At 42.2% G+C, this 13129-nt stretch overlaps 1 protein-coding gene across 2 annotated transcripts in view; it reads left to right on the forward strand.

Annotated features, from left to right (window-relative positions):
• GALNT14 (polypeptide N-acetylgalactosaminyltransferase 14) overlaps positions 1-13129 on the forward strand; it is a 442885-nt gene that overhangs the window by 340900 nt on the left and 88856 nt on the right. For both annotated transcript variants that reach the window (XM_040430606.1, XM_040430607.1), the window contains exon 4: positions 12731-12798. In XM_040430606.1, the coding sequence (XP_040286540.1) occupies positions 12731-12798 (68 nt within the window). The remainder of the gene's footprint in view (positions 1-12730; positions 12799-13129) is intronic.

Here is a 13129-nt window from a genome sequence, read left to right on the forward strand (position 1 = left end):
TGATCCTTTTTTTATTATCATAAGAGTTTGAGCTCTATTTTTCTGATACACAGTTCCAAATCCCCTGCATGGTCACAGAGATCAGTGATAAGAGTCTGGTTACCGACGTCCAGTTTATATTACTACAAGAATATAACTACTATAATACTGCTCCTATGTACAAGAATATAACTACTATAATACTGCTCCTATGTACAAGAATATAACTACTATAATACTGCTCCTATGTACAAGAATATAACTACTAGAATACTGCTCCTATGTACAAGAATATAACTACTATAATACTGCTCCTATGTACAAGAATATAACTACTATAATACTGCTCCTATGTACAAGAATATATCTACTATAATACTGCTCATATGTACAAGAATATAACTACTATAATACTGCTCCTATGTACAAGAATATAACTACTATAATACTGCTCCTATGTACAAGAATATAACTACTATAATACTGCCTCCTATGTACAAGAATATAACTACTATAATACTGCTCCTATGTACAAGAATATAACTACTATAATACTGCCTCCTATGTACAAGAATATAACTACTATAATACTGCCTCCTATGTACAAGAATATAACTACTATAATACTGCTCCTATGTACAAGAATATAACTACTATAATACTGCTCCTATGTACAAGAATATAACTACTATAATACTGCTCCTATGTACAGGAATATAACTACTATAATACTGCCTCCTATGTACAAGAATATAACTACTATAATACTGCCTCCTATGCACAAGAATATAACTACTATAATACTGCCTCCTATGCACAAGAATATAACTACTATAATACTGCCTTCTATGTACAAGAATATAACTACTATAATACTGCCTCCTATGTACAAGAATATAACTACTATAATACTGCTCCTATGTACAGGAATATAACTACTATAATACTGCTCCTATGTACAAGAATATAGCTACTATAATACTGCTCCTATGTACAAGAATATAACTACTATAACAGCCCTAACCGTGGCCAGAAACAATGGATCAAGATCACACTAAGTAAACTAGATCTGTTTGCAGAGGGGATTAGATTGATTGGGGGAGACCTCAATGTCACACTGAATCCTTTGATTGATGCTTCTGACGGCTCCTCCCAATTGACCCAATCAGCACTGGGGTGCATCAATAGGTACATATCAGACATGAATCTGCTGGACGTCTGGCGACTAGCCCACCCAGATACTAGGGACTTCACCTTCTTCTCGGCCCCACACAAATCACATAAGAGGTTAGACTATATCCTACTGTCAAGCAATGCCGTGGATATGGTGGACTCGGCTGACATAGGTGTTGTGTCCGTCTCTGACCATGCCCCAGTCTCTGCTGCCCTCAGATTTTCCAGCTTGCCTGCCTCAGTTAGACAGTGGCGCTTAAACGAGACGCTGCTAGATAGACAAGCAGATACCTCAATCCTGGAGCAAAAATTAAAGGACTTCTTTATAGATAATGCGACACCAGGTATGCCCCAGACGACACTGTGGGAGACGCACAAGGTGGTTATCCGGGGAGAGTTAATAGCCTTAGGTAGTAGGGTTAAAAAAGAGAAACAAAAGATCCTACACGATCTCTTGGTTCAGATAGCAGATAAAGAAGCAGTCCATAAACGGTCTAGAGCAATAAAAGTCCAGACTGAACTGACCCAGCTAAGATCACAACTAAAAGACCATTTAAACATTCAAAACGCAAAGGCTTATCAATATGCCCAATTTAAACACTACTCACACGGGGATAAAGGTTCTAAACTGACGTCCTCCCTTATTAAACAAAGGAAAGAGTCCATGTTCATACCCAATATCAAATCCAGTACTGGAAATATGCTGCATAAAACAGCTGACATTGCAGAAGAATTTCAAAAATTCTATAAGCAACTATACGGCCTGTCAGACCCTAATCACCCAGATCCATCAATACCAGAAGCAACAGACTTGTTTTTGAAAGGCCTCAATCTACCCCAGATAACCTCCCAAGAAAGTGACACATTATTAGAGCCAGTCACCGAACTAGAAGTGAAAAAGTTACTAGCCTCTATGCCCATGGGTAAAAGTCCTGGCCCAGATGGCTTTCCAGTGGGCTATTATAAAAAATTCTCAGATATATTAATACCCCACCTGGTAACGTGGTGCAATGCACTCCTAAATGGTGAAACCCTTCATAAACAATCACTGGAGGCCACGGTAACCATCCTCCCCAAACCGGGGAAAGATCCCCTTCTCTGCGGTAGTTTTAGGCCAATCTCGTTACTTAACGTAGATATAAAAATATGGGCCAAACTTCTGGCGACACGTCTGGGAAATCTACTTCCTAAACTTATCCACCCTGACCAATCTGGCTTTGTTCCAGGGAGGGAAGGGAATCATAATTCCTGTAGGTTAATCACAGCAATACAGTGGGCCAAAAAGAAAAACCTCCCCTTGGCGCTGCTCAGTGTGGATGCGGAGAAGGCCTTCGACCGGGTGAGCTGGGACTTTATGAGGAGGACTCTACTGAGGTTTGGAATCCCGACGAGATTTCAGGAGGCAGTCATGTCATTGTACAAGGATCCGAGTGCTAGAATCAGGGTCAATGGCACATTGTCCCCATCCTTCCCTATTCGCAACGGGACACGTCAGGGCTGCCCCCTATCTCCTGCCTTATATATATTGGTCATGGAGACCCTTCTTCAGGCCATTAGAGACCATGTAAATATACGTGGTGTGAAAACAGAAAATGACGCCATAGAATACATTAACGTGGCATATGCTGACGATCTACTGATCATGGTTTCTAACCCGGTCGAGGCCTTCCCGCATCTTTTGACACTGTTTAAAGAGTATGGTAGGCTATCAAACTACAAAATGAATTATACCAAGTCAGAAGCTTTAAACGTTAATGCTCCGGCGAGCTCCATAGCCATTTTGAAATCAAATACACCATTTAAATGGCAGTCCTCCTGTGTTTCCTACCTAGGAGTTAGGATTTCCGCCTGCACGGAAGATTTATTCCGGCTTAATTATACTCCCCTAATATCAGAGGTCCAAAACCTGCTCCAATCGCTACGCCTCCCTTATTCCTCTTGGATGGGAAGGAAGAATATACTAAAAGCGTTTGTCCTCCCAAAAATTATGTACGTACTACAGATGTTGCCAATATTTTTACCTAACTCATATTTTACAAGGATTCGCAGGCTTTTTATGACTTACCTATGGGGCGGCAAGAAGGCTAGGGCTCCTCACCAGAGGCTGGTACTGGGGCGTGGTCATGGAGGTATAGCACTGCCGGATGTCCAAACATATTACAGGGCTATTCACCTGAGGAGGTGGTTGCAGCTTTATTCCCCTGTCTACCGCACATTGGGCACGGAACTGGAACTAATGCAGCTCACCCAACCACAGAAAGCAGCACTATGGGGTCAGGCAAATGCATCACTCCATTCACATGTCCTCTTAAAGGGCACTAGCCTGGTCATTAAACAGCTCAACAAGACACATGGGCTCCTACAGAACCCCCCTAGTATAATGCCAGCAGATCTCATACCACACTCGATTCAGCCTCCAGGATCTCAGGTCTCGCAGATTTGGCACAGATTAAGAGATTTCTCCACAGCTGACTTTATAGGAAAGGTAAACGGCACTTTACCGGATCAACATCCCCTTAGCTTAGCCTGGAGTACATTTAACTTTCTAGACCTAATAACTATAAAATCTGCTGGGAAACAACTAACTACTCAGAAGTCATGTGTAATGACCCCGACATGGTTTGAAAAATTAGCAACCCCCCCTTCCCCTCAACGCAAATTGATATCCACTATATATTTGGCCTTGATCTCACCACAACGTCGCATTACTCCACAATATGTCCACACCTGGGCTAATGACCTTAAGGTTACCTTTTCGGAGACAGATATTCTCCGTATGCACGCACACTCGCATGGCTTCTCCCGCTGCGTGAAGATCCAAGAGCACTCATATAAGGTCCTCACACAGTGGTACCTCACCCCTAAACAACTATTTCTTAGTGGTCTGAGTGATCATGACAGGTGTTGGAGGTGTGGGGAAGAGAGTGGCACTCTTCTACACATTTTTTGGTCCTGTTCTAAAATAAGAGGATACTGGGATGACGTCTCTCGGACCATTAATGAAATTCTAAACACTAACCTGACATTAACCCCAGAGTTGGTTCTTTTATGGCTTCCAACAAAAGAACTATCGCCATCAAGGAACAAACTTGTTATACACTTGATTCAAGCTGCCCGTCTACTTATCCCCCAAAAGTGGCTGAGTAAAGAACCCCCCACCACCTCTCAGTGGTTAAGCAAACTAGATCACGTTCATCGTATGGAAGAGCTAGCGGGCTGGGAACTTAGGGCACATGAGAAGCACAAAAAGCTATGGGCCCCATGGATTACATATAGATATGCGAATGGTACACCAACATCTTAAACAATTTTCAACAGACAAACAACTTTGAAAATGTCCCCCCAGACAGGAACGACACATTAGGGAGAATGGAGGGTGCTAAACCTTCTTCCTCCCTTTGGAATCATCAAAGGTTATCTTAACAGCCTCAGACCGTATCTGTCCAGTTCTAAGGACACCCCCCCCCATCCCCCATCCTCCCCCCCCTTTTTATATGTTTGTTTGACCTACCTACATCAGGTCACACACCAAATGTCAATTAGTTGGTTCTAGATGACCTTGCTCTGAAGACATGCACTTTATATATGTCATATGTATACTATGCACTATACTGTCAAAGTACGCTTTAGACTTGTCTGTAATAACTCTGATTTGTGCATCAATGTATGTAAACATCTCTTTTGATATGCTTTTCAATAAAAAGACAATTGACAAAGAATATAACTACTATAATACTGCCTCCTATGTACAAGAATATAACTACTATAATACTGCCTCCTATGTACAAGAATATAACTACTATAATACTGCTCCTATGTACAGGAATATAACTACTATAATACTGCTCCTATGTACAAGAATATAACTACTATAATACTGCTCCTATGTACAAGAATATAACTACTGTAATACTGCCTCCTATGTACAAGAATATAACTACTATAATACTGCTCCTATGTACAAGAATATAACTACTATAATACTGCTCCTATGTACAAGAATATATCTACTATAATACTGCTCCTATGTACAAGAATATAACTACTGTAATACTGCCTCCTATGTACAAGAATATAACTACTATAATACTGCTCCTATGTACAAGAATATAACTACTATAATACTGCTCCTATGTACAAGAATATATCTACTATAATACTGCTCCTATGTACAAGAATATAACTACTATAATACTGCTCCTATGTACAAGAATATATCTACTATAATACTGCTCCTATGTACAGGAATATAACTACTATAATACTGCTCCTATGTACAAGAATATAACTACTATAATACTGCTCCTATGTACAAGAATATAACTACTATAATACTGCTCCTATGTACAAGAATATATCTACTATAATACTGCTCCTATGTACAAGAATATAACTACTGTAATACTGCCTCCTATGTACAAGAATATAACTACTATAATACTGCTCCTATGTACAAGAATATAACTACTATAATACTGCTTCCTATGTACAAGAATATAACTACTGTAATACTGCTCCTATGTACAAGAATATAACTACTATAATACTGCCTCCTATGTACAAGAATATAACTACTATAATACTGCTCCTAAGTACAAAAATATAACTACTATAATACTGCCTCCTATGTATAAGAATATAACTACTATAATACTGCTCCTGTGTACAAGAATATAACTCCTATAATACTGCCTCCTATGTACAGGAATATAACTACTATAATACTGCTCCTATGTACAAGAATATAACTACTATAATACTGCCTCCTATGTACAGGAATATAACTCCTATAATACTGCTCCTATGTACAAGAATATAACTACTATAATACTGCTCCTATGTACAAGAATATAACTACTATAATACTGCTCCTATGTACAAGAATATAACTACTATAATACTGCTCCTATGTACAAGAATATAACTACTAGAATACTGCTCCTATGTACAAGAATATACCTACTATAATACTGCCTCCTATGTACAAGAATATAACTACTATAATACTGCCTCCTATGTACAAGAATATAACTACTATAATACTGCTCCTATGTACAAGAATATACCTAATATAATACTGCTCCTATATACAAGAATATAACTAATATAATACTGCTCCTATGTATAGGAATATAACTACTATAATACTGCTCTTATGTACAAGAATATAACTACTATAATACTGCCTCCTATGTACAAGAATATAACTACTATAATACTGCTCCTATGTACAAGAATATAACTACTATAATACTGCCTCCTATGTACAAGAATATAACTACTATAATACTGCTCCTATGTACAAGAATATAACTACTATAATACTGCTCCTATGTACAAGATTATAACTACTATAATACTGCCTCCTATGTACAGGAATATAACTCCTATAATACTGCTTCTATGCAGAATAATATACAGTAACTACTATAATACGGTATGTGCAGTAAGAACTTCCGCAGTTAGTAATATGAATACGGCTTTTAGAAGGTGTCGTTTGTACTTTTGTCTTTCCATGTTTGTTACACTTTTGACTCTCTCTTCGTGTCGCCCTTTATTCTGAGTTAGGAGCAGCACGGACACATCGTTCCCTTCATCCTCCCGATCTCAGACCCACATCATAAAAAGCCGTTAATCCATTGTGTCTCCGTTCCGTTTCATGTTAGATTTCTGGTCAGCAGTTTCACCCCGTTACTTTCAACTTTAATCAATCCAATTATCCAAAACTGCAAATTAACCCTGGAGTGATGTATCATTTGTGGCTCTCGGGAGCCTCTTGCTTAATGTTAATAGCTGGATGAGGCCGCGTGCCGCTGAGTTATGGCTGCGAGTTATAGACACAAGATATTTTATGCTTCAGGTTTTAAGCTAAAAGAAAAGATAAATTTGGAAATAAAATCAGCAATTTATGAAAAATGGGAATATTTCAGCCCTGAGAAACGACTCGACGTCCCCAGTGCGGTGTTATAAACCGGAGGAAATTCATGACGTTCTGTCTGGAAAATTATATGATATTTACATTCGAGACGGAAAAAATAGAAGAAAGTGGAGTCATGTTTATCCCTCCCCGAAGCGCCATAAATCCTCGCCTCCTCTATTAGAGGAATGGCGCGGTGTTGTTTTAGCTGGTTACAGTCGTCAGTAAGTAATCAAAGCAATTATACGTGATGTACGTTTCGGAGCTCCGGCCCATAAATAATTGCCTTTTAGCGAGGTTTGCACTGCTTCTCTCTTATTAGGTGTCTAATCTTCGTTTCAAGCGAAGGCGGTTGCATAGCCTTTAGCGTCTCTGACTGTGCAGTGGGTAATATACCGTAATCTACAGCAAAATTTATAGGGGTTTTCCTATCTAAATTGGGGTTTAGACCTCCTGGGACGTATGCCGGTTATGTTGGCTGCTGTATTTTCCCCTAGAAAGCCATGTTTCATTTCCATAATAAAAGTATGACCTCCTTCATCATACCTCAGAATGAACAGACCCTATGTCAGGTAGGGGGCCAGAGACTCTGTGTCAGGTGGGGGCAGTCACCCCTTGAAGAAACGAGCAGCGCATCGGCTCAGATACTGGGAATGCTCGTTGTGCCACCGTCTGGCTTCCTTGCGGTGACGGTATAGTGTTTAGCTTAGCTGTGGCGCAGTCCCCTTACTGGATGGTCCTGTTGCACCGTAAATTAGCAGAAATTTGACGCGGCCAGAAGATCCTCTGTTCTCTGGGATGAAAGGAAGAGCTGTTATATATCCACTGGTGGTGCCATCCTAGTAGTAGTGTGGCTGCTGGGGGTGGGAGCTGGAGTATGGCCTGCTGCAGCAGCTTCAGGTGGGTGGAAGTTGAGTTCTATAGGAGGGGAGGAAATTTCCCTCCTGCTTTTGAATTTCAGGAGTGTTGCAGTAGTGGGGTAAGCAGTGGGAATCCCCCTGTGAAATGGAAAAGGCCCGAGTCTTGAATTACGCCTTGGGAACCAAAAATAGCTTGAGAGGAGCTGCAGCAAAGACCTAAAGATGGGAAGAGAGGGTGTCTCCCACCCCAGCGAAGTGATGAGGAAGGGAAGTCAGGTCAGCTGGAAAGAAGAGAGAGCAGAAGAATAGGGTTAGTGCCATGGGTCAAAGAGGGAAAAACTCCTTGGCCCATTGGACCTCTGGAGCAGCAGGAGGATAGAGGTCCCAAGCAAGTGTGACAGCTGCGAGCAGAGAGGAGACCCTGACCTGAGGCATCGGAACATCACCCCTTGAGACTGATGGAATGTAGAATGTAAGGACTGTGCCTTTAAGAGATTAGAACCGTTCTGTGTGAACCCCACAGGTCATGTCCCCATGACGGGCAAGGTGTTTTCCATCACAGTACTCCTCATCAACCATGGCAGCCATGAGTACTAACATTTTATCCTCAGTCTACAAGGTCAGCCAGCAGACACTGGAAGCAGCTTTGGATGTGACTGGAGCATGTAACCAAGATTTTAAATGTGTCTTTTCACACCATATGGTTAGATCTGCGTGTTTCTTTGTGTCTTGTGGATTTGTAGCGCTTCATTCCTACGAGGACTGAACGTTTCCCATCAGGATGAGGCGCCGCTCAGTATTCCGAACTCCTGCCATATTGTCATGTGCACACAAGTGACATGGCAGAGCAGATGGCCGTCCTCAGCTCTGTCGCTCTGCAGGACTGGGAGACAAGTAAAGCCATCTGACGCGTCGCTCTAAAAATAAACGAAAATGCTAGACCCCCGAGGGTGACGCAGAAAAGTTCTCGACTAAAATCAAAGACGTTAATGCAGCAATTACGCAACCCACCTAACTTTTCAGAGATCCCGAGAGGCATACCCCTCCCAATCCACAACCTGTTGGCTTTTTTTTATGTGTCAGTCTTTACTGTTGATCTGGGATTCTATTCATGGATCTGGACACATAGAATTAACTGAACTATACGTCCCACCCAAGTTACAAAATATAAATGGAATTTTAATAATTGCTAATTCCCATCCGAAATATAAAGGGTTAGAGGACCTTGAACAGCGCCCCACCTGTCCGTGGGTTGTGTCTGGTATTGCAGCTCAGCTCTGATCACTTCAATGAAGCAAAGCTGCAATACCACACACAACCTGTTAACAGGTGGGGCGCTGTTTTTTGTAAGGAAGCGGCCATATTTTATTAATATTGTACAGCCCCTATAATCTACTAACTGTATCCATTATGGGGACGTCCAGATCTTCAGAGAACCTTAAAGGAAGATACGGAGTGCCAGTGCTCTGTGTGTGTCAGTCTTCACTGTATTTCTGGAATTGTATTCGTGATTTAGGAGATTTTGTAGAGTTTAGCTTGATATTTTTGGGGATGTACAGTAACTCCATGACACAGAGAAGTAAGTAGTCCTAACTCATAGATACATTGATTTTAAGAAAACCTCTCCTACCCCCCTGGCTCCTTACATTGAGTTTAGATATAAAATGTCTTCTTTATAGAGGAGGTCTCACCCCTCATGACATGTCTGTTAGTAACTACCTGCATTCCCCATGTAATAACATCTATTCTTATGACTCTTGTGTTGTGCAGTTCCTCTATTATTCCTGCTAGAAGTTGTAAATCAATTAACAATACTCTGCAAAAAATCTCCTTCTGGGCATTTCCAGTTGGGGGTGTCCATGCAATCTGACAATGGCAGCACTGATTGGATAGTGTCAGACTGTGCAGAGACACGCCCCCCAACTGGTTACACCCAGCCTGACCTTCATTGCAAATTGCTAGTAGTTAACTTAGAAACTTCTAGTAGGAACAACAGAGGAGTGATCCAACATAGAGTGATAAGAACAGATGCTCCAGAATTGATATTACACGGGGAATGCTAGTAGTTACTAAAGAGGTGAGAGGTCTTCTTTAAAGAACATCTTACTTCCACCATTTCCTATAGGGTCTCTAATAAATGAGAGCTGAAATCTGATTGGCTGCTTTCGATGATTTCTCCCCTCATCTACTGCGCTATTATAATAAGTCGCCCCCATTAACCCTCCCTTCCCCCGTTTTCGGTGATGTAGACGTCCTCCCATTGTCCACACGTTATCTCTACCCGGCTCCATAAGACATTTGCAGGGATTCACATCCTCGCACAGGCGTTCTCCTTATCTGACATGATTGTACGTTATTACATTTGCGCATAGGAATTAGACGTCTCGCTATTTGTCTTATCGCCGCACTGCTCATGAGGAAGCGGATAAGGGAAATAGCCTGCTTTACCAGCGTCCAGGTCTTTGTTATCCGGCACAATTAATATTTCAATGTACTGCTCCAGCACCGCATCACGTGGCTTTATATGTGCAGATGTAGCAGAGCTCAATGTGTCTTTTTGTTCTTTATGGGTGTGGGTATTATCATAGCACTAACTGAATGTAAAAGCACACTTTGGTATCATCACGAATTGTGCCATATGGGTAAACGTTACTACTTCACCAGCTCAACTGTGCTACATTTGTCAAAATCAACTTGGCTCTGCTACATCTAGTTGTTTTTGTCTAATTCTTAATGGGGTTTTCCATCCGACAGAGATCTCCACATTTATTACTCTACTAGATTTATTTCGGGCTGGCAGCTCAGGGGGCATGACCTTTCTGGTGCAGCTCTCTCTGTATCACAGCTTAGGGGGGCGTGTCATTTCTGCTGCAGCTCTCTCCCTGTCACATCTCATGAGGCATGTCATTTCTGCAGGAGCTCTCCCTATCCCATCTCAGGATGCATGTCCTTTGTGCAGAAGCTCTCTTCCTGTCACACCTCATGGGTTGTGTCTTATGCAGCAGCTCTCTCCTTGTCACATGTCAGGTGCATGTCCTTTCTGCAGCAGCTCTCTCCATGTCATATCTCAGGTGGTGTGTCCTTTCTGCAGCAGCTCTCTTCCTGGCACATCTCATGAGGCATGTCATTTCTGCAGGAGCTCTCTCCTTGTCACACCTCATGGGTTGTGTCTTTTCTGCAGCAGCTCTATCCATGTTACATGTCAGAGGGCATGCCCTTTCTGCTTCAGCTATCTCTTTGTCAGATATCAAGGGGGGGGGGGGGGGCATGTCCTTTCTGCAGCAGCTCTCTCCCTGTCACATCTCAGGATGCACGTCCTTTGTGCAGAAGCTCTCTCCATGTCACACCTAATGGGTTGTCTTATGCAGCAGCTCTCTCCATGTTACATCTCAGGGGGCATGTACTTTCTGCAGCAGCTCTCTTCCTATCCCATCTCAGGGGTCATGTACTTTCTGCAGAAGCTCTCTCCCTGTCACATCTCAGGATGCACGTCCTTTGTGCAGAAGCTCTCTCCCTGTCACACCTCATGGGTTGTCTTATGCAGCAGCTCTCTCCATGTTACATCTCAGGGGGCATGTCCCTTCTGCTGCAGCTTTCTCCCTGTCACATCTCAGGATGCATGTCCTTTTGCAGATGCTCTCTTCCTGTCACACCTCATGGGTTGTGTCTTATGCAGCAGCTCTCTCCTTGTCACATGTCAGGTGCATGTCCTTTCTGCAGCAGCTCTCTCCATGTCACATCTCAGGGGGCATGTCCTTTCTGCAGCAGCTCTCTCCATGTCACATCTCGGGGGGCATGTCCTTTCTGTAGCAGCTTTCTCCCTGGCAAAGCTAAGGGGGCATGTCCACTCTGCAGCAGTACTCTCCCTGTCACATCTCAGGTGGTGTGTCCTTTCTGCAGCAACTCTCTACTAGTTTACCTAGTAAATCCCTTTTAACTTGTGTTAAAATTGTGGGGAAAAAAAAATACGACCTTAATTCTGTGTATTCGGGTTAAAATCGAAGATTATTTCTGCCTTATGACAACGCTTCCTGCCCTGTGTCCGAGGTGTTGTCATAGGGTCGCTGGGCTTTATAGCAAACAATCATATTCCTTTCATTTTCACACGTTTATTGCTGAATAATGAAACATTTCTACCACTTTCATTTTTTCACAGTTTTCAAGATCTCTGCTTGCTTTTAGTGAATGGGAACATTTTCATTTAAATCTAGAAGCTTGAAGCAATGCTTGTCCCAGCTGAGGGTTTGTTCAAATCTGTCCTGGAGAGGGTTTCTGCTGCAGTCTTTAGTTCAGAGGACCTGCCTGAACAGGTACATTGTAACAAACCCTCAGCTGTGGCAGAAGGACTGGAACATTTAGACTCTGAATGACGACTAGAATGTTTGGCTGTGGCCACGGTCAGGTTTCTTGATGCAGTTTCAGAGGGAAATCAACTTCTCTTCATTTTGTAATTCACTTTTGTTTTTTTCTTCCAAAACTGCATCAGAAAACCTGACCGTGTGAACGTGCACTTAGTATATCGCAGTTTACATTCCGCAGGGATTTCCTGAGATCTGTACAGAGGGAGCGGACTTTAGTGCACGCCATTGCATCACGGTCTAGGATTGGGAAACACATCTCCATTTACCCGTATGGAAAACGGGATACAGTAGTCATGTGAGCCGTGAACGGTAAATGTTACACCAAAGGCTTCTTCACCTGTAGACTCCATTCATTGCACATCACCTACTTCTCTATGTCTGTGAATGAAGCAAACCGGAGCACGAACCTTCACCTGATTTCTTTTGTGTCTTTTTTGCAGTGTATTGAATCGGACACCTATGCACCTCATCCATGAAATCATATTAGTGGACGACTACAGCGATAACTGTAAGTCTAATGGGGCCTATATTCATCTGACCTCTTCATAAAATTCATAGACAGGGACCCAACTATTAGCCAGAATGGAGATCAGGTACCAAGGTTATCTCTCGCCCTGGAGGACCAGAAACGTGTAATACTTCACTTCCCCTGTGGTGGCGCTGCTGGGAAAATGAACACTAGCTGACCCACAGGTTGGAGCTGATCACTTCTGATCCCAGCAGAAGAACACTCTGCAATCAGTTTGTTATTGTGAGGGACTGTTCAAAGGGGAGAAACCCCCATAAGGTATCACTAACTAATGAATTGTAGTCTGTGTCAGACTTACCTGTGTTTTTTG

Source organism: Bufo bufo, chromosome 4 (genome assembly GCF_905171765.1).
Source record: "Bufo bufo chromosome 4, aBufBuf1.1, whole genome shotgun sequence".
Classification (NCBI taxonomy): domain Eukaryota; kingdom Metazoa; phylum Chordata; class Amphibia; order Anura; family Bufonidae; genus Bufo; species Bufo bufo.